This window comes from Bactrocera dorsalis, chromosome 5, assembly GCF_023373825.1.
Source record: "Bactrocera dorsalis isolate Fly_Bdor chromosome 5, ASM2337382v1, whole genome shotgun sequence".
Lineage (NCBI taxonomy): Eukaryota > Metazoa > Arthropoda > Insecta > Diptera > Tephritidae > Bactrocera > Bactrocera dorsalis.
In genome coordinates, this window is record NC_064307.1 from 59,949,736 (window position 1) to 59,972,905 (window position 23,170).

At 38.5% G+C, this 23,170-nt stretch overlaps 2 protein-coding genes across 5 annotated transcripts in view; one reads left to right on the forward strand and one right to left on the reverse strand.

Moving 5' to 3' along the window:
• The window catches only part of LOC105224179 (uncharacterized), a 59,067-nt gene that overhangs the window by 31,560 nt on the left and 4,337 nt on the right, over positions 1–23,170 (reverse strand). The gene's annotated exons all lie outside the window — the stretch shown is intronic.
• On the forward strand, positions 1,529–23,170 carry LOC105224174 (short-chain dehydrogenase/reductase family 16C member 6). 3 transcript variants are annotated; one of them, XM_049459365.1, is made up of 6 exons: positions 1,529–1,815; positions 21,843–21,998; positions 22,060–22,236; positions 22,325–22,397; positions 22,458–22,764; positions 22,839–23,170. In XM_049459365.1, exons 1-6 carry the CDS (start codon positions 1,657–1,659, stop codon positions 22,903–22,905), a joined length of 939 nt encoding a protein of 312 aa, XP_049315322.1. In that variant the 5' UTR covers positions 1,529–1,656; the 3' UTR covers positions 22,906–23,170. The 3 variants fall into 3 exon arrangements, with proteins under 3 accessions (XP_049315322.1, XP_049315320.1, XP_049315321.1); XM_049459363.1 differs by lacking the exons at positions 21,843–21,998; positions 22,060–22,236; positions 22,325–22,397; positions 22,458–22,764; positions 22,839–23,170 and adding exons at positions 6,519–6,674; positions 6,736–6,912; positions 6,991–7,063; positions 13,987–14,293; positions 14,368–14,571 and having other exon boundaries at positions 1,572–1,815; XM_049459364.1 differs by lacking the exon at positions 1,529–1,815 and adding an exon at positions 19,557–19,786.

The window sequence follows — 23,170 nt, forward strand, 5'->3', positions numbered from 1 at the left end:
ATTATGAAAAAAATATTAATAATGCTTCCGTTGTTGTTTAGGATTTTTATTAGAATGCGAAAAAATTAAACTATAATTTTTGTATATTATGTATATATTTACAAACAGCTAATTAGAAAAACACGTTCTCTCAATTTCCAAAAAAAAAACACTGGCCGATATACATTCGTATAAAGTCAACAGGAAGATCTAACATTTTTCGATTGGGTATGTGGGGCGTAAGAGTAGTATTGACGCAATTAAAACCAATATATGACAACCAGGCATACTACTTATTAGTGAAAAGTTATTCTGTCCGGCCGTATATATCGATGACACTACCGGAATTGAGCCCATATGATTTTTAGTTAGCCCTAACCTTTAAAAGGCATGCGTATAAATTTGACAGCTGTCGGAGTTAAGTTTCTGTGAATTACATACGAGTATACTATATCATTTTGAGTGAAGCAACTTTTGTTATTTCGAAGAAAAATTTATAAAAATAATCTCGCGTGTTGATGAAATATTTATTTTTGAAGGGAAAAAGAACAATTAAAGCAAATACTTGGCTTGATGACGAGTTTCCGGGCACTGCCCCAAGAAGAACAAGGTTGACATGGTGAAATGAGCATCGGAGACGGTGAACGCAGTGGACCCCAAAAAGAAGTTGTTACCAACGATGATGAAAGTCCACAAACTAAGTGTAGATGATTGTAAACTGAAGTTGTTCCAAATAAGATATCAACTAACTGAACGTGTACATCTTATATTTCACGAATATTTGTGAAGATGTTCAAGCGTAAAAAACCCCGAGTTTTTGCAATGGATGAAACATGGCTCCATCATTTCTCTCCGCAGTCCAATCCTAGTGGACTGTACACGACGAACCCGCACCAAAGCGTGGAAAGGCAGGGTTATGGCATCTGTATTTTGGGTTCAGCATTTAGTAATTTTTATTGACTACCTTAAAAAAGGAAGGACCATCAAAAGCGACTAATCCATTATATTGTTGGACCGTTTGAAAGAAGAAATCGCCGAAAAACGACCGCATATGAAGAAAGAGATGGTTCGATGTTAACAATTTTTATACTCGAGATGGAATGCCATACATTTTTGCAAAATTTATACCGAAATATTCAAAAGCACTTAATTTTTTTTACGCGATTTTAGTAATAAGATGGAATTTAAAGTTGCATTATATAAGAAGTAGGAGTAATTGCAGTCCGATTTAGCCCACTTTTGAAGTGTGACATAGGAATGTCATTTAAGGCATTAGTTTGAAATTGGTTGAGTGGGTCAGAAATCACACATCGATTTCACCTAAAGGTGGCCGGTGGCGGTGGCCTTTATAGTCTCTCACAAACACAACTTAAATAAATACTCATGCAAAAGTAGTCACATACTCAATATGCACGGTGACATTAGGTTTGAAAGTCTTGTAGTTACTTTCTCACTAGTATAGCATTGCAAAATACGCAGCAATCTCGATTGCGTCAGCTTAGTTTCTCATTATGTAAATAAATTTAAATTTGATTTTTATGAATACTAATAAAATTTTTTTCTCAAGTTTCAACAGATATTTATAAGACGACGCCGAAGTGATTTCATAGAGAAATTTTAATTCAGTGATACCTTTACGCTTAGTTTAGTGTTAAAACTTGTACTTGTGTTTCAAATATGGTTGGAAAAAGTTTGCACAAAGCGATTACCGTGATCAGCTTTATATTATTGGCGATTTTCATATATCCTATAGTGCTTATAGTATCCTCTATAGTTACCAATATTGAAAGTTGCCGACGCAAAAAGGAAAAATCTATTAAAAATGAAGTGGCCGTTGTAAGTGCATTGAAATGTTTACCATAATATAATACAAATAATACAACTAACGGGGAATCCAAGTAGAGGTACTTTTTTCAATATTCTTTCTTTTTTGTCAGATCGCGCTTGCGTAGTCTCAAGCTGTCATTTTATTTTTGTTTAGTATTGTTTAGAATTTCATCGTGGAAAGACCTTATGGTCAACATAATCGGCGTACTGGGCATAATATATGAACATATGTATATTAGATTGTCAAATATCTCCGTTCCGCCTTTTTGTTTTTTGAATTTCGCGGCTATGTACATATAAAGCGTTGCAGAGCTTGTATCTGGCAATACTATACAACTTTTGAAAGGTCTTGACATAACCTACAAAACGACGCTATGCATGATTAGTTTTCCTTCGTTAAAGGCAAATCTGCTAGAAAAACGTTCCCTGAGATTAATGGTGGTTTAGGGGGGGTGTACTATCTATCACTTCGAACTGCGGGGGAATGGCTTCGACGATTCATGGCGCATGAAAACGACACCATGGATAAGCTAGCCGGTGGAAGACCTGTGATGACGAATACCGATCAAATCATGGAAAACATCGAGTTAAACTGGCATGTGGCATCTCGTGACATCGCTCGGAAGATGGGAGTTAGTCACCAAATCATTTTAAACCATCTGCGGAAGGTTAAATACACAAAAAATACTGATGTTTGGGCGTCGAATGATTTGACGCAAAAAAAACCTTCTAGACCGAATCAACGCCTGTGATATGCTGCTAAAGCGGAACGAACTCGACCCATTTTTGAAGCGGATGATGACTGGCGACGAAAAATGGATCACATACGACAATATCAAGAAAGGTTTTGCTGTGTATTTGGTGGAATTGGAAGGGAATTATGCACTATGAGCTGCTTCTATATGGCCGGAAGCTTAATTCTACCATCTACTGCGAACAACTGGGGCACTTGAAGTAGGCGATCGACCAGAAGCGTCCAGAATTGGCCAACAGGAAGGGAGTAGTGTTCCACCAGGACAACGCCAGATCACACACTTCGTTGATGACTCGTGAGAAGCTACGGGAGCTCTGATGGGAGGTTTTATCGCATCCACCATTTAGCTCGGACATAGCGCCAAGTGATTACCACCTGTTCCTGTCCATGGCGAATGCCCTTGTTGGAGTGATTTGGCGCAAGAAAGCGTAAAATACAGCTTGTGCAAGAACTGAAGCCGCTTGACCTTTCCTCTATAGACCCTTGAAAAGTTTCAAAAAGATCCGACATTTTCGAGCTAAATTTTGCTCAGCTATTAGGCTAAATGGGCATGCAAACTTGCCGCATTTGGTACGAAGAGCAACCAGAAGGGATTCAAGAGCTGCCAGTTTATCAAGAAAAAAACAACCATTTGGTGTGGTTTGTGGCGACCGTGATTACGGCATGATAACCGACTATTTGATCACTGAAATTGAAGCTCGTGATCTCGGTGACATTTGGTTTCTACAATACGACGCCTCTTCCAACATATTGCATCAATCAATGGATTTATTGAGAAAACACTTCGGTGAACAAATAATTTCACCTTTTGGGCTATTGGCCACCGAGACCGTGTGATTTCACACCGTTAGACTTCTTCCAAAGGAACGATTTGGTTTTCTTGTTTACAGAGATTACAGACAGATTAGAGTGTTTGCCTAAATTTCGAATCACTGTCCTCTTGCAGTATCCTATTATGATTATTTTTTCCAGCTGACCTTAGGAAACCCTTTTTATACAGTTTTTTCATTCTAACGGCGGTCATGTTTTCCGTGAAGCAGGTCAAAATTCCAAATCAGACAAGTGAGAGATGGAAATTTATAAGTATATTTTATTAGAAAGTTTCCAAATTCTTTAAAATTAAACTCAAATTCGGTCCCAAATATTGCTTTCTTCTCTAGAGGTGCAGGCCCGTAGCCAGCTTTTCATTTCGGGGGGGGCTGAAGTAAAAACATATATAAACTTTGAATTTTCTGTTTATTAAAAAAAAACAATATAAATTCATATACGTATTACTTAAATTATTTGGTAGTTGTAACTTAAATAAGTAATATTTTTCTTTTCTTCTTGTTTGCCATATCATTAATTACTTCATCTGGATCTATTTTAATATCCCAGTGCACTGCAATATCTTGGAAAAGAAAGCTTAGCTCACTTGAAAGTAGAAGTAGGCCCTTCTGGAACATCTGCAAAATACTACGCAAAAAACATACACAAATCCCTCCTTTACATAATCAGGATAAAATCATTGTTAACAATAATGAAAAAGCTAACCTCTTCGCTTATAAATTCCTTGAAAATCATAAAGTGTCAACTCAACTTAGCACACCAATGCAGGAAAATTTGGTTACCACAACATTAACCCAACTTACTTCGTCACCATTAGACACTCCTGAGTCTGAATTTGTAGACGAAAAATATGTTGGAGATTTAATTCGTAGAGCCCCACTAAGAAAATCAGCAGGTCATGATGATATTAAAAATATTATGTTAAGATATCTGCCTACAGAAGCCATACTGTATTTCACGTTTATAATAAACTCTTGTCTAAAATTGCAATATTTTCCTCGCACCTGGAAGACTGCAAAAATCATACCAATCCGAAAGCCTGGTAAACCAATTAATATTACGGATAGTTATCGACCAATTAGTCTTCTAAGTAGCCTTAGCAAAATTTTTGAAAAAGTTATTCAACAAAAAATGTCTCTATTTATAAATCTTAATCAAATATTACCAAATGAACAATTTGGATTTAGACAGTTTCACAGTACAACGCACCAAATTAAACGTATCTCTAATCATGTAAAGTCAAACTTCGAAAACAAAAAGTCAACTGGTTTAATATTACTGGACGTTGAAAAAGCATTTGACACAGTGTGGCATAATGGTCTTATACATAAATTAGTTAATTTTCACTTTCCATTACATCTTGTAAAAATAATTCAAAGTTTTTTGACCAATCGCTATTTTTGTGTGTGTTTAAATAATGAATACTCCGACATGATTCAACTACCGGCTGGAGTTCCGCAGGGATCAGTACTTGGCCCCTTGTTGTATACACTATACTGTTCCGATTTCCCAAGAATTGAAAATTGTCATTATGCTATGTATGCCGACGACACTGCAATTTTCTATTCGCATGAGTTTGGCAATGACATAGTAACTAAGTTACAGGGTGCACTATTCAACATTTCAAACTACATGAAAAGACGGAAAATTAGAATTAACGCTAGTAAAACACAAGCTATCTTTTTCACTAGAAAAAGGAGTCCTTGCTATTTACCAAGCTCAAGGCTCAAACTGGAAAATCACGAATTACCTTGGGCCAGCTCTGTGAAATATCTTGGTGTCATTTTTGATAAAAGAATTACATATAGTGAACATATAAAACACATACAAGAGAAAGTCAACATAGCTATAAAAATGCTGTACCCTTTGATTAATAGAAAGTCTAGTATGAGCAAAGAAAACAAATTAGTAATCTATAAAACAGTTTTCCAATCCATAATTTTATATGCTTGCCCTGCATGGGGCACAGCCGCTGCGTCGCATTTAAAAAAACTGCAAATAAGTCAAAATAAAATCCTTAAAATGATGCTTGGTCTTCCTTGGGATTTCTCTACCATAAGACTTCATAATCATTCTAACATCAAACTAATACCAGAACAAATTCAAGTATTGACTGACAGATTCGTGATACGTTGTGCTTTCTCTGACAATATATTAGTATCTAATCTATATCCATAATAACTTAGTATTTTCACCATTTAGTCGAACAATACAAACTAGTTTGTAAGATTTATAGCAGAGGTTTTTATATAGTAGTACTTTCCTCTGAAATACCTTTTATAGAATAAATAAAATCTGTGATAACAAAAAGAAAAATGTTGTAGAATTAAGGTTTATATACCATATTCTGTGAATTGTACGCTATTTAAGTTTATAATGTAATATTTTTTTCTACTTAATAAAGAATTTGAATTTGAATTTTGAATCTGGGCGTTTTCGACGGATGCTTTCACGCAAACGCCTCACTATGACCAATTAGAACTGCTTATTGACCGTCTGTCCTTCCGGAACAAATTCATGATGCACCAAATCACGAATATCGAAAAAACAATGAGCTTAACCTTGATTTTTGAGCGACTTTGACGTGTTTTTTTTCGTGTCGACTCGTTTTTTTCCTCCATTGCGATGATTGTTGACTGATTTGCATGTCAAAACCATAAAATCATGTCTCAGCGGCAGCTCTCCATGAGTATGGGTTCGGAATTCGCGAATCAAGCATGTCCAAGGAGACTAATTTACGGTACTCTTTTTAAAACAAATTCAGCTTTATCGGGCCGAGTTGAGCAAGTACGCGTTTCGTATTTAAAATAACCACCAAAGTCATTCGAACGTATTCGCGAGAAATGTCGAGCTCTCTCGGAACCTCTCTAACATTTGCCTGACGATTTTGAATCACCATATTATTCACTTTTTTAATATTTTCATCAGTTGAAGAAGTCGAAGATCATCCAGAACGAGACATGTATTCAACGATCTATCGACCGTATTTGAAGGCTTTTACCATTCGTAAGCCTGGGTTTTTGGTAAAACGGAATCGCCGTAATTTAGTTACATACTTTATAGTATATCATTTATTCTCAGAGTTAACCATTTTAGACATACTATATATTCAATTCATGACAAATTCAAGGTCACTGGTTCAGCAAGTGGATTGGGTAAACATATCGCCATAGAATTGGCGGCGAGGGGATGCCATGTGGCTATTTGTGATATCAATTACGACTTGGCTGTGACAACAGCTAAAGAAATCGCCGAGAAATATGGCGTCAAAGCAAAAGCTTATAAGGTGAGTGAATTAACAGTTAATTTACACATCGCAATTAGTCCAATAATGGCTCTTGTAATAGGTGGACGTCAGCAAATACGATGAAATTGTGGAGCTCAATGAAAAGCTAACCAATGACATTGGCGTCGCCACTATACTCGTGAATAATGCAGGCTTACTGCTGCACTCAGATAGGCTCAAGCCCACAGTGAAGGAAATAGAAGCGATGATTAATGTTAATTATATTTCACATTTCTGGGTGAGTTATCGAAGAGTTTAGCAAAATGGCATTGAAATCAAAGTTGATTAAAATATCATATATTAAATTTTTATTCAGACAAATCGCGTGTTCGTGGAGAATATGAAATGTGTAAAGAAAGGTTATCTTATGGCCATATGCTCTTTTTCTGGTAAGTTAAAAATAGTTTCAGAAACAAGTAAGGTAGGGCTGAGCCGCAAAATTAAAACCCAAAAGCCGTAATCTAATAATACTCGTATGCACCGGCAGTCTCTCATAAATATACGCTTTAAAATCGGCGAATTTTAGCGATATTCTCAAACGTTGGGTCAAAGATACTCTCATACGAGGCAAAAACATAAACATTTTATAGCTCAGCTCATGTAAATATTGCAGGTAATGAAAACGCCGATCCATTAGCAAAAGACGCACACACTCATCCTACTTGTTTAATCAACAACTACACCAAAAACGATATAAAAACGTGCCTCGCAAACTTCATTGAAAAACAACGTGTCTCAAATTATGAAAATAAAATTAAAGCTCATTATATAACTATCCATCAGTTATATCAACAACATGGCAGCAAATCGAATTTTAAGACAAAACACCAGCAACTTGTTTTGATAAGATTTAAACTCGGCCATACTAAACTAACGCACGAATACGAGTATCTACTTTCAAAAGAATCACCACCACTTTGCATCAACTGTAATGATACCCTAACCATGCAACACCTAATAAACTGTGACAACGACACATTGCAAAATGTTGATTTGAATAGTACGAGTACTGTAGCAACACTGTACTACGAATATAAAGGGTGATTTTTTAAGAGCTTGATAACTTTTTTTTAAAAAAAACGCATAAAAAACGCAAAATCTCATCGGTTCTTTATTTGAAACGTTAGATTGATTCATGACATTTACTTTTTGAAGATAATTTCATTTAAATGTTGACCGCGGCTGCGTCTTAGGTGGTCCATTCGGAAAGTCCAATTTTGGGCAACTTTTTCCAGCATTTCGGCCGGAATAGCCCGAATTTCTTCGGAAATGTTGTCTTCCAAAGCTGGAATAGTTGCTGGCTTATTTCTGTAGACTTTAGACTTGACGTAGCCCACAAAAAATAGTCTAAAGGCGTTAAATCGCATGATCTTGGTGGCCAACTTACGGGTCCATTTCTTGAGATGAATTGTTGTCCGAAGTTTTCCCTCAAAATGGCCATAGAATCGCGAGCTGTGTGGCATGTAGCGCCATCTTGTTGAAACCACATGTCAACCAAGTTCAGTTCTTCCATTTTTGGCAACAAAAAGTTTGTTAGCATCGAACGATAGCGATCGCCATTCACCGTAACGTTGCGTCCAACAGCATCTTTGAAAAAATACGGTCCAATGATTCCACCAGCGTACAAACCACACCAAACAGTGCATTTTTCGGGATGCATGGGCAGTTCTTGAACGGCTTCTGGTTGCTCTTCACCCCAAATGCGGCAATTTTGCTTATTTACGTAGCCATTCAACCAGAAATGAGCCTCATCGCTGAACAAAATTTGTCGATAAAAAAAGCGCGAAACACATTTCGAACCGAACACTGATTTTGGTAATAAAATTCAATGATTTGCAAGCGTTGCTCGTTAGTAAGTCTATTCATGATGAAATGTCAAAGCATACTGAGCATCTTTCTCTTTGACACCATGTCTGAAATCCCACGTGATCTGTCAAATACTAATGCATGAAAATCCTAACCTCAAAAAAATCACCCGTTATGTATTAAATATCTCCCTTCCGCATTTTTGTTTTTTGAATTTCGCGGCTATGTATAAAGCACTACAAGGCTCGTATCTGGCAATACCATATATCTTTGAAAGGTCTTGACATAACCTACAAAACAACGCTATGCATGATTAGTTTGGATATTGCGTTCAACAGTTATAGACATGGAGTTCACTAACGCCGAAATTTGCGGTATTTTAAAGTTTTCCTTCGTTAAAGGCAAATCCGCTGGAGAAACGTTCCGTGAGATTTCGAACTGCGGGGGAATGGTTTCGACGATTCAGAGCGGGTGAAAACGACACCATGGATAAGCCAGCCGGTGGAAGACCTGTGACGACGAATACCGATCAAATCATGGAAAACATCGAGTTAGATCGGCATATGGCATCTCGTGACATCGCCCGGAAGATGGGAATTAGTCACCAAACCATTTTAAACCATCTGCAGAAGGTTGGATACACAAAAAAGCTTGATGTTTGGGTGCCGCATGATTTTACACATAAAAACCTTCTGGACCGAATCAACGCCTGCGCTATGCTGCTGCATCAGAATTAACTCGACCAATTTTTGAAGCGGATGATGACTGGTGACGAAAAATGGATCACATACGACAATATCAAGCGAAAACGGTCGTGTTCGAAGGCCGGTGAATCGCCCCAAACAATGGCCAAGCCAAGATTGACGGCCAGGAAGGTTTTGCTGTGTGTTTGGTGAGATTGGAAGGGAATGATCCACTAGCCAGATGATCAATTCTACCATCTACTGCGAGCACCGCCGACTGCTTAAAGCAGACGACCGACCAGAAGCGTTCAGAATTGGCCAACAGGAAGAGTGTAGAGTTGAAGAGGGAAGCGAGACGCATTTGTAGACAGAAAAAGAAAGAGGCCGAAATGCGTGAGTACGAAGAGCTTGATAAGCTGGCCGACAGGGGTAATGCTCGAAAATTCTACCAAAAGATGCGGCGGCTTACAGAAGGTTTCAAGACCGGAGCATACTCATGTAGAACCCCCCAAGGTGATCTAGTCACCGATGCCCAGAGCATACTTAAATTATGGAGGGAACACTTCTCCAGCCTGCTGAATGGCAGTGAACACACAACGCCAGGAGAAGACGAACCCGATTCCCCAATCGATGACGATGGAAAAGACGTTCCATTGCCCGACCAAGAAGAAGTTCGGATAGCAATTACCCGCCTGAAGAACAACAAAGCGGCGGGGGCGGATGGATTGCCAGCCGAGCTATTCAAACACGGCGGCGAAGAACTGATAAGGAGCATGCATCAGCTTCTTTGTAAAATATGGTCGGACGAAAGCATGCCCAACGATTGGAATTTAAGTGTGCTATGCCCAATCCATAAAAAAGGAGACCCCACAATCTGCGCCAACTACCGTGGGATTAGCCTCCTTAATATCGCGTATAAGGTTCTATCGAGCGTATTGTGTGAAAGATTAAAGCCCACCGTCAACAAACTGATTGGACCTTATCAGTGTGGCTTCAGACCTGGTAAATCAACAACCGACCAGATATTCACCATGCGCCAAATCTTGGAAAAGACCCGTGAAAGGAGAATCGACACACATCACCTCTTCGTCGATTTTAAAGCTGCTTTCGACAGTACGAAAAGGAGCTGCCTTTATGCCGCAATGTCTGTATTTGGCTAATACGGCTGTGTAAACTGACATTGAGCGGGACCAAAAGCTCCGTCAGGATCGGGAAGGACCTCTCCGAGCCGTTCGATACCAAACGAGGTTTCAGACAAGGCGACTCCCTATCGTGCGATTTCTTCAATCTGCTGCTGGAGAAAATAGTTCGAGCTGCAGAACTTAATCGAGCAGGTACAATCTTTTATAAGAGTGTACAGCTGCTGGCGTATGCCGATGATATTGATATCATCGGTCTCAACACCCGCGCCGTTAGTTCTGCTTTCTCCAGACTGAACAAGGAAGCAACGCAAATGGGTCTGGCAGTGAACGAGGGCAAGACGAAATATCTCCTGTCATCAAACAAACAGTCGTCGCACTCGCGACTTGGCACTCACGTCACTGTTGACAGTCATAACTTTGAAGTTGTAGATAATTTCGTCTATCTTGGAACCAGCGTAAACACCACCAACAATGTCAGCTTTGAAATCCAACGCAGGATAACTCTTGCCAACAGGTGCTACTTCGGACTGAGTAGGCAATTGAGAAGCAAAGTCCTCTCTCGACAGACAAAAACCAAACTCTATAAGTCACTCATAATTCCCGTCCTGCTATATGGTGCAGAGGCCTGGACGATGTCAACAACAGATGAGTCGACGTTGAGAGTTTTCGAGAGAAAAGTTCTGCGAAAGATTTATGGTCCTTTGCGCGTTGGCCACGGCGAATATCGCATTCGATGGAACGATGAGCTGTACGAGATATACGGCGACATTGACATAGTTCAGCGAATTAAAAGACAGCGGCTACGCTGGCTAGGTCATGTTGTCCGAATGGACGAAAACACTCCAGCTCTGAAAGTATTCGACGCTGTACCCGCCGGGGGAAGCAGAGGAAGAGGAAGACCTCCACTCCGTTGGAAGGACCAAGTGGAGAAGGACCTGGCTTCGCTTGGAATATCCAATTGGCTCCACGTAGCGAAGAGAAGAAACGACTGGCGCGCTGTTGTGGACTCGGCTATAATCGCGTAAGCGGTGTCTACGCCAGTAAAGAAGAAGAAGAAGAGTGTAGTGGTCCACCAGGACAACGCAAGACCACACACTTCGTTGATGACTCGTCAGAAGCTAGGGAGCTCGGTTGGGAGCCATGTCCATATAGCTCGGACATAGCGCCAAATACCACCTTTTCATGACCATGACAAACGCCTTTGCTGGTGTAAAGTTGAACTCAAAAGAGGCTTGTGAAAAGTGGCTGCCCGATTTCTTCACAAATAAGGAGGGGGGCTTCTACGAGGGAGGTATTATGAAGTTACCGTTTAGATGGAAACAGATTATCAAACGAAACGGTCTATATTTGAACTATTTTTTTTGTTAGGTCTTATTAAAATAAACAAATAAATAGGTAGGAGGTGCTACGATCATTGTCCATTTGAAGCTAAAAGGTAATAACTCTGGCATAATCAGGTATTGATTTATTTTGCTTTTAGTGGTTTTAAACAGTACCATTATATGGGGAGGGGCGGCTTATCTTCAGATTTTATCCATTTTCACACTGTTGGTAGAAGATTTTTATAATATTTGTGCTGGGCGAATTTGGTTTTTGTAGCTTTACTGTTTTATATACAGGGTGGCGCGAAAGTAATCCTCCTATCAGAAGATGCTATAAATTTTGCAATTGACTTCTAATGTAAGTTCTGTTTTGACATTTGTGTAGTAAACACATGCGAAATTCACGTAAATGAACAATGGTACGCTACACTGCTCCAAAACGCGGGTTATTGGTGATTATTTTTTTGACCAATAAACGGTCGGTGACTTTGGCACAACGTGAATTTCGTCGCAGATTTCCTGGCCGTCCGACGCCTACTGGTGAAACACTGCGACGTTTAACTGCTCGTTTCGAAGAGACTGGCACAGCACGAGATGCTGCCAGGCGTGGCAGACCCCGGAGTAGTCGTTCAGCAGAGAATATTGCTGCTGTTGCCGGGGATGTCATGGAAGCGCTATCGATATCGACCAGACGACGTGCCACGCAAATGGGTAACAGCCGACGGTGTTTACAGCGAATTTTGGTATAAGATTTGAAGATGTACAAAGTCGAGACGGTGCATCAGCTGTTAGCTGGTGACCGCCAATCGCGTCTAACATACGCTCAAGCCATCCTTAATCACCACCAAGAGGAAGATGATTTTTCATCAAAAATAATCATGAGTGATGAGGCCCACTTCCATCTTGGCGGCAAAATTTACGCGTCTGTGGCACTGAAAATCCGCGTGTAACCTACGAAAAGCCATTACACCCGCTCAAAGTCACTGTATGGTGTGCTGTTTGCGCTGGAGGAGTTATCGGACCTTTTTTCTTCAAAGACGTTGCGGGCCAAACGGTTACTGTGAGTGGTGAGCGCTACAGAGCAATGATCAACGATTTCTTTTTGAAGCAATTTAATGAATTGGGATTGGAAAACATGTGGTTCCAATGGGCGGGTGCAACGGCACACACTGCACGTGCCAGAACCGATATGCTGAAGGATGTATTTCCCGGGCGCCAAATCTCCCGTTTTGCCGATTTGCACGGCCAGCAAGATTGCCTGATTTGATCGCTCCAGACTTCGTTTTGTGGGGATTTTTGAAGTCGTGGGTTTATGTCAACAAGCTTCAGACTCTTGCAGCACTTAAAGACAATACCCGTCAAGAATTTGAGGATCTACCGCCGGAAGTTCTGGCCAAAGTGATGGAAAATGTCCATAAAAAGGGCTCAAATGACAATCAACTGTGGCGGCGGCCATTTACATTATATCATATTTTCGACTTGATGTAAAAAAATTTAAAAGACAAAAAAAAGTAATCAAACAAAATCAAAGTTTTTAATTTTTTTAAAAAATTACAGGCAAAAAATCGGAAGGTTATTTTTGCGCTACCTTGTCGAAATTTTTTTTTTATATTTTCAAACTTTAACTATTCAGGAATATGTGTACAAGAGGATTTTTCAAAATTCAAATTATTGTTCTGACCCGGGATCCAAACTGGTTCGGCCGGAACGCGAAACTTTAAGCGCGTTTTTTCTCAAAGCTGACTTTTTCGGAACGATACCCACGATTTCTCAGGTTCTACTGAACCGATTTACTTGAAATTTTTATAGAGTCTTCATTCACTATTTATTGGCTTGTCTATGGTTGGAACTAGCCCCATCCCGAAATTGCCTTTTTTTACGACACTTTAAAAGTTACCTGAAATTCATGCTTCTAGACCAGAACACCCCCTTAAACTGATTAGAGGGCGAGGCCACACCCACTTTTTAAATTTTTTGCTCACGGGTGCTCCATACTCGATCCCCTGTGCCAAGTTTCAGTTTTGTATATTAATTAAGTGCTTAGTTATGGCAATTAATTAAGTGCTTTCGGTTTATGACGATTTATGGGCGTTTTTTGTGCCAAGGAACCCGAGTACCAAGTTTCATCAAGATATCTCAATTTTGACTCAAGTAACAGCTTGAACGGATGGACTGACAGGTAGTCAGATTTAATTTTTTTATCATGTATATATAATATTTAAAAACCTACTATATATCTCTCTCGATTAGTTTTAGGTGATGCGAACAACCGTTAGGTGAACAAAACTATAATAGTCTGTAGCAACTGGTTGCAAGAGTATAAAAAAGTTACAATGGTTTTGAATTACATTTTTCCTAGGTCTACAAACAATGGTGATGTCGGAACCGTATAGCAGTACTAAATTCGCTGTACGTACCCTAATGCGAGTATTGCGAGCCGAATTAAAAATTGAAGGATACAGTGATATTCACCTTACTACCATATTTCCTAATTTTATACGAACTAACGCTAAGGTTATCCAGTTGGCTGAAGATTTAGGCTTCACTAAGGTATATCCATTTCTAGAAGGCGATGAAGTCGCGCAGAGAGCTGTATCGGGAATGTTATGTGGTGAAGTGGAGGTTATTATACCGAGTTTGAATGCCCTCAACTATCGTCTCTTAGAGTAAATAACCATAACCGTTTAAAAACAAATATGAATATTAAATAATTTAAAACTATTTTTTCTTGTCTTTGCAGACTTTTGCCACAACGAGTTCAAGATTGGTTGATTGTTACAGCAGTTAGGTCATCAATAAAACAGTAACAAGTAAAGCAGGTCTTTCTTCGAGGGCAACTGAACACATTCAGATTCAGAAATATTAGCGCTTAATTTAATTCAAATATCTAATACCAATAATAGAATATATAGAAATTAAACAAAAAAAAAATGGTTTTAAATTTAATATATGGGGCATATGAGGGAAAAATCATCTAGAGGGGAGGAAATTATTATAACTATTAGGGATATTGATCGAAGTTCTAGAGCGATTTCACCAATACTTTCAGAGCCATCTGTACAACATGACCTAGCCAGCGTAGCCGCTGTCTTTCAATTCGCTGAACTATGTCAATGTCGTCGTATATCTCGTACAGCTCATCGTTCCATCGAATGCGATATTCGCCGTGGCCAACGCGCAAAGGACCATAAATCTTTCGCAGAACCTTTCCTCGAAAACTCGTAACGTCGACTCATCGGTTGTTGTCATTGTCCAAGCCTCTGCACCATATAGCAGGACGGGAATTATGAGCGACTTATAGAGTTTGGCTTTTGTTCGTCGAGAGAGGACTTTACTTTTCAATTGCCTACTCAGTCCGAAGTAGCACCTGTTGGCAAGAGTAATCCTGTGTTGGATTTCCAGGCTGACATTGTTGGTGGTGTTAATGCTGGTTCCTAAATAGACGAAATTATCTACAACTTCAAAGTTATGATTGTCAACAGTGACGTGAGAGCCAAGTCGCGAGTGCGACGACTGTTTGTTTGATGACAGGAGATATTTCGTTTTGCCTTCGTTCACTGCCAGAACCAAGTAGTATCTATTATTGCAAAATATAAACTGATATTAAAACTTCGCTTACGATCGCGAATAGGCTCATCTCCCCGCTAATAATAGAACTGTATTTTCTGTTTCATTCGAACTGGTGCTGTTTCTGATCTAAAGAACATGTGTATGTGTATTAATGTAAATATGTGTTATTTTATTGTGTAAATTAACGGATATTCGCAATCAACGGATAGTAATGTACACCATACAACAACAACTAATAGGTGCTTCTATTAAAAAATTTGTAATACTTCCGTTGTTACAGTTTTATATCTTAATTTAGTGTTTAGATATGGCGCGGCAGTGGTCCGATTAGGCCCATTAGGCCCCATACCAAGTATCATCAAGATATCTCAATTTTTGCTCAAGTTACAGCTTGCTTGGACCCACGGACAGAGAGACAGTCATCCCGGATTCCTAGTTTTCTCGTCATCCTGATCATTTATATAACCTCGTTTAGTTTTAGGTGATAATACTCTGCCGCAGGTGAGTCACTCTTATTTTCCCAAGCTAGGTTTCCGGGTTGGGAGGAAGTACTGAACCTCACATTACCAACAGACACAGACAGTCTCGTTGCGGATGACTGGAAGATGTCTGATGTCGCATCACTCCATGTCGGATCACTCGTGGATATTCTTCAGCATTCGCGAGAAATTCAGTACTTTTCTCAAATGTTGTAGCCGAAAGCAACAAAATGCCTTGAAAAAGGACGCAATATGAGTATAGTAATCAAGAACGCGATACAGAAGTATGTAAATAAGATAGAAAAATCTTAACAACAACTTTCAATAAATCCACTCCGCTAACACTTCTGAATAAGAGAAAGTTTCCTCCTTGGTGGAACTTGAAGCTTTGAGCTTAAGTATCTGAGAACACAACTAAAGAAAGCTTTCAATGAAAGTTTCAGAACCAAAATTTGTGTTTTTTCAAAAATTATTTATTTATTCATGAATATCTATTTTGTCCCCTTCAAAGTAATCCCCATGAGATATTATACACTTGTGCCAACGGTTTTTCCAATCTTCGAAGCACTTCAAAAAATCATTTTTTTTTATCTTCTTCAGCTCCTCCTTCGATGCCGTCTTTATCTCGTCAAGAGAAACGTAACGTCGTCCTTTCATGGGCCTCTTCAGGTTAGGGAACAAGAAAAAGTCACAGGGGGGCAGATCTGGGGAATACGATGGCTGTGGCATCATTAGTGTGTTTGTTTTTGGCCAAAAAGTCGCGCACAAGCAACGATGTGTGTGAGCAGGGGCGTTATCGTAGTTCAAAAGCCAATTTTTGTTCTTCCCAAATCCGGGCGTTTCTGGCGGATTACTTCGCACAAATTGCGCATAACTTGCAGGTAATATTCCTTATTGACCGTTCTTCCCTGTGGCAAGAACTTATGATGCACCGCGCCCCTGCAATCGAAGAAAACTGTCAGTTACGATTCGCGATACTTTTTGAACACACCTCATACTAGAAAGGCTAATGGACTTATATATAAGAACAACCACGGACGGATACGTTATCGAAATCCCAATATGCATACATAAAGGACCGATCAGCATTTCTTGATGTAGAGGGAGCCTTTAATAATATAGAAGTAAGCACGATAATTAATGCTCTGACACATGGTGTTGGATGGGTTGTAGTGCTGAACGAAATACTATTCCAACTAAACGGCGGAGGGGTGAAAGCAATAGCATACGCAGACGACATAGTATTGTTGGTATCAGGCATGTTTCCTTCAACAATAAGTGAGATTATGGAAAAAGCACTACACAGGTTAAACCTGGATTTAGACACTTCCAGGTGAGGATACCCTCTAGACGAGAATTGAAAAGGAGCATACTAATTCAAGCATAGTCCTTAACTGGAAGAAAGCATTGAGCTCACTAAAAGATAAACTCCACCTAGACTTGATTTGGATTCCCAGCCACAGGAACATTTTCGTTAACGAACCATAACTGGGCACTGGGCATTTGGAGAACATGCGTCCAAATAGGGTATGTACTATAACAAAATCTATCGAGGCTGCGAAATAGTAGGGAATAAGAAAACAATTATCCACTTTCTCTGTGAATGCCCAGCCCTATCGCAGATCCGACACAGAACACTTGGAATCCATCAAGCACCAAACCTTGAATGGATGTCTACAAAAAGCTTATCGGACATTAGTAACTTCATCGAAACCACAAAATGGTTTGAAAGAGAAGATGAAACGTGATAACAATAATAAAAAGGTCTACGACAAGTGCATGAAAATGGCACAGCTAATTTTAATTGAGCCCGAAAGATAACAGGGCTGCCCTTCTACCTACTCTGCAGGAACAGGTTGCAAGAGTATGAAGACAAGTAAAAAAGGCTAAGTCCAGATTTAACCGAAAATTTTATAATCTTTCAACTTGAAAGAAGACGGATAAGTATTTTGAGGCGTTGGCAAAACTTTATGTTAAAAAGTGTAGCAAATTAGAAAAATACGTTCTCTCAATTGCAATAAAATAACTCTCAAATTGGCCGATATATGTGAGTTTCCGGACACTGTCCCATGAAAATCAACCATCAAAGATTGGTATCCTAAGTTTAGGCGTGCTGAAATAAGCATCGAAGATGGTGATCGCAGTGGACCCGGAAAAGAGGTCGTGCAAACTGGGTATCGCGCGAGCTCACATTTGACTAAAAACAGCGACGAGTTGATGATTCGGACCAGTGTTTGGGGATGTTTAAGCGTAATAAACCGGATTTTTTGTGTCGATATGTGACAATGGATGAAACACCAAAGCGTGGAAAAAGTCAACAATCGGCTGGCAAGGTTATGGCGTCTGTATTTAGAGATCCGCATCGAATAATTTTTTTTTCACGACCTTGAAAAGGTTGCCGTAGAGCACTTTTATTAATGGAAAGGTAGCCACGTATCCAATATTCTCTGTGAGATTAACTTTGAAAGTCTTGCAGGTAGTTTCTCACTAGTATAGCATTACGACATTGGTATTAGTTATTCATAGAAATAATGTAATACCGTGAAACAGGGCATAGTACATAAGTTTGTACATAGTTTGTAACACCCAGAAGGAACGTTCGGAATCAAGTTCTTGTATGGAATACTTTTACATTTGACGAGACATATTCACGCAATTTGATATACAAGGTGCATTCTACAGTAAACAGGACTTAAAAAAAACAGAACAAATGCTATTTCGGCAAAATCAATTTATTTTATTCAAAATAGTCTCCTTCTGCTTCAATACAGCTTTTTGTACGGTCCAAAAGCATGTCGAACGAGTGTTTTAGCTCGTTGGCCGGTATGGCCGCCAGTATGCCGGTACAAGCCTTTTGAATGGCGTCTACGTCTGCATAACGCTGTCCTTTCATGGGCAAATGCATTTTTCCGAAAAGGAAGAAGTCGCACGGTGCCATATCAGGTCAATACGGGGAGTAATTAATGGTGAAAATGTGATTTTTGGTCAAATAAACCTCTTTAATGACGTCCTTCGAATGTTGGATTCTGAGCAATTTTTGGTCGTCAGTCAATTTGTGCGGAACACACCGTGCACACACCTTTCGTAATCCCAATTGTTCGGTCAAAATGCGATAAATCGATGTTTTTGAGATGTTCAATTTCAATTCCATGAATTTCTATGATGATTTCGGCTGATTTTTGATGAATTCATGCACACTTTCGATGGAATTTCCGGTAATCACGGATTTTGATTGGTCCACATGTTGATCGTCATTTATGTTCTTACGACCAATTTGAAAACGTTGAAACCACTCGTGCACTCTGCTACGGAATAGGCAATCAGCGCCATAAACTTGTTTCATCAATTGAAGCGTTTCGGTAAAAGTTTTACAAATTTTTAAACAAAGTTTAATGTTGGCTCTTTGTTCGAAGCTCATTTTCGCACCGATAACACAAACATACTGACACTTAAAACGCTATAGCTTCACTTCCAATCAATGAAATGTCATGAAATTTTCACTGGACAATCGATTAAGATAGCAGAGATTCTAACGCAGCAGTCGACATATAGATGGCGCCACCAGGGGCGCTAGGTTCAAAAAGTTTACTGTTTAGTTTGGTATGCACTTTGTAGGTTATTTTCTAAGGCAACAATGTAATCTCCGAAAAAATTGTTCAAATCGGATTACTATAGCATACCGCTTCAATACAAACTGAACACATAGTTACTAAAAGAAATGCACCTGTGAAGGGTATATTAGCTTCGGTGCAGCCGAAGTTAACGTCTTTTTTTTCTTTATCTTATCGCTAGGTTAATAAATATTCATTTACTTATTTTTATGAGTACTAATGAACATATTTTCTCAAGTTTAAACAGATACAGGTATTTATACGATGACACCGAAGAGATAGTTTATTCAGTGATACTTTCGTTTAGTTTAGTGCTTAAGCTTCTACTTGTGTTTCAAAAATGTTTGGAAAAAGTTTCCACAAAGTGATTATCTGGATCATCTATATATCATTGGCGGTTTTCGTATTTCCTATAGTGCTTGTAGTATCCTCTATAATTACCAATATTGATAGTTGCCGACGTAAAAAGGAAAAATCTATTAAAAATGAAGTGGCCGTTGTAAGTGCATGTTTCATATAACATAAATAATACAATTATTATTAAAGAAAATAATTATGTGGTATTTCGGGCAAAAGCTGAAGTAAATCGAATTTCGGTGCTTCAAAGTTGCAATATACTTCAGAAATTTCAAATTGCCATGTTTTGTGAAAGACTTTCATACGACTTCGAAAAGACAAGTTGGGCTAATGTCATAATATTTGGTAGTCGAAAAAGTCTTTTCGTATTTTGTCAATGGATGTGGTTGCAGTTGAATATCTCCAGTGCTACCAATCACATTGTGTCATACCATATAGTGTTGGAAAGGTGAGATTTTAAGCTTCATTTATTAAAAAAATTAAATTCGGGAAAGTCGGAAAAAAATTAACAGCTGTTCAAAATTGAGTGAAAATAATGAAGAAATTCGCTTTATTTTGAAATTTTTGTATAAAAAAGAGGTAAATGCCGCGCATGCCATCAGTGAAATTTGTGAAGTTTACGGAGAAGATGTTGTATCAGTTCGTGTAGCTCAACAATGGTTCGCTCGCTTCCGTCCTGGAAATATCGATGTGAAAGATGCACCACGTTCTGGTCGACCTATAGTTAAAAAAGTCGATGAAATTATGGAAAAGACTGGTCAGGTTCGTCACATAAACAGCCATGACATCACTAGGGAATTTAACATTCATCATAAAATGGTTTTGAACCATTTAAAAAAGGCTTGCTACAAAAAGAACCTTGATGTTTGGGTACGATATGAATATATGTCTATGAAAAATTTAATAGACCGAATTAACATCTGCGATTCTTTGCTGAAACGAAATGAAATCAAATTATTTCTGAAGCGAATGGTAACAGGAGACAAAAAGTGTATTAAATACGACAATGAAGTGCGAAAAATAACATGGTCCAAGCGTGGCGAAGCTGAACAAATGGTCGCAAAGCCAGGATTGACGCCTCGAAAGGTTATGTTTGGTGTTTGGTGGGATTGGAAAGGAATCATCCACTCCAGCCTTGTCAAACGATTAATTCTACATTTTACTGTCAATAACTGACCAGAACTTATATACCGAAAGGGCTTCGTCTTGCATCAGGACCACGCTAGATCACACACATCTTTGATGACTCGGCAAAAACTGGGATAGCTTGATTTGGAAACTTTGATGGCTCTACCACATAGCGCTGACTTTGCACCATCGGACTACCATTAGTTTCGGTCAATGCAGAACTCTCTTAATGGATTAAAGTTGGCTTCAAGAGAAGCCTGTGAAAATTGCTTGTTGTAGTTTTTTGCCGAGAAACCAGAAAAGTTTTACACTGATAGAATAATGTCTCTGGCGGAAAAATGGCAAAAAGTGGTCGACCAGATTGGTACATATTTGGTTCATTAAAGTTCATTATAAATATAAAAAAATGAGTTGAAGTTTGATTAGAAATACGAAAAGACTTTTTCGACTACCCAATATTTAAATTAGCGGAAAAACTTAGCGCTAAAAAATCAAAAGCAAAAAAGTTTTGTTACTAAGTACAATTTAACTAAATAGATTAATTAATTTTTAATTTAATTATAAGAAGCATGATCAGGATGCCGAGTCAAACTGATCGCCGGATGTGCGCCAGTCTGTCGGTCGAGTTGCCCGTAAAATAAATTAATTTTATATTATAAAAACTTAAAGATTATGGTTTTTAGGCGAGTAAAAACGATATTTCGCAGTATAACTGTTTACTGCGCTAGTGAATTATGTTATGTCACAAATTAATTTGCATAGCTATATTATTGCTTATTTTACGGCTACTTTATTATATTGTATTTATAATGTTTAAATGTTTTACTGAGTTTTTAGAGTTGGACTATGGTATAAATATTATTCCATTTATTTAATAAGGTATAAACTTTTTTTAACTCTTTACGATTTCACTTATTATCGTAAACATACAATGTTTATAGCAGAAATCAAATACATTTATATATGTAGTTCTTAATGATTTCACGTCGATATTCTTATACACCATATTTTTAGTGCAATACTATTAAATTGAATACTCTATTAATAGTAAATTGAAAAAAAAATTCAAGGTCACTGGTTCAGCAAGTGGATTGGGTAAAAATATCGCCATAGAATTAGCGGCGAGAGGTTGCCATGTTGCTATATGTGATATCAATTACGACTTGGCTGTGACGACAGCTAAAGAAATCGCCGAGAAATATGGCGTCAAAGCAAAAGCTTATAAGGTGAGTGAATTAACAGTTAATTTACACATCGCAATTAGTCCAATAATGGCTCTTGTAATAGGTGGACGTCAGCAAATACGATGAAATTGTGGAACTCAATGAAAAGCTAACCAATGACATTGGCTTCGCCACTATACTCGTGAATAATGCAGGCTTACTGATGCATTCAGATAGGCTGAAGCCCACAGTGAAGGAAATTGAAGCGATGATTAATGTTAATTATACTTCACATTTCTGGGTGAGTTATCGAAGAATTTAACAACATGGCGTTGATATCAAAGTTGATTAAAATATCATTTAATAAATATATTAAATTCTTTATCCAGACAAACCGCGTGTTCATGGAGAATATGAAGCGTGCTAGGAAAGGTTATCTTATGGCTATGTGCTCTATAGCCGGTAAGTTACAAATACTTTCACTAAAAAGTAACAATTGTTTTGAGTTGCAATTTTATCTAGGCCTACAAGCATTCGCGCAGGCCGAACCGTATTCCAGCACTAAGTTCGCTGTACGTACCCTAATGCGAATATTGCGGGCCGAACTAAAGATTGAAGGCTTCAGGTGTATTCACCTTACTACCGTATTTCCATATTTTATTCGAACTAACGCTAGGGTTACCCAGTTGGCTGAAGAAGGAGGCTTCACTAAGGTAATTCCATTACTAGAAAGTGAAGAAGTCGCACAGAGAGCTGTATCGGGAATGTTATGTGGAGAAGTAGAGGTTATCATACCCAGTTTCACTGCCCTCATCTATCGTCTCTTAGTGTAAATAAGTACAACCGTTTAAAAGCGAATATGCATCTTAAATAATTTAAAATTATTTTTTCTTCTCTTTGCAGACTTTTGCCACAACGAGTTCAAGATTATTTGACTGCTGCAAATGTTAGCACATCAAACAATATTTAAAACCACAAGGACAATAACAAGCAAAGCAGGCCTAAGTTCGAGGGCAGCTGAAGTCACTATGCGGTGGCTGAAATATTGTGTATCGTGGACCGATTCCACTCATTCTCGGCACTAAACTAAGCTTTGTATAAGATAAAGCAATCACTTAATTTTGTTAAGATATCTTACATACCTATCAATATATTAGGCATAAAGAGGGTAGGATTAAGTACCGAATCAATTATATTTATCTAGACATTTAGATACTAAAAAATTCTGGCGGAGA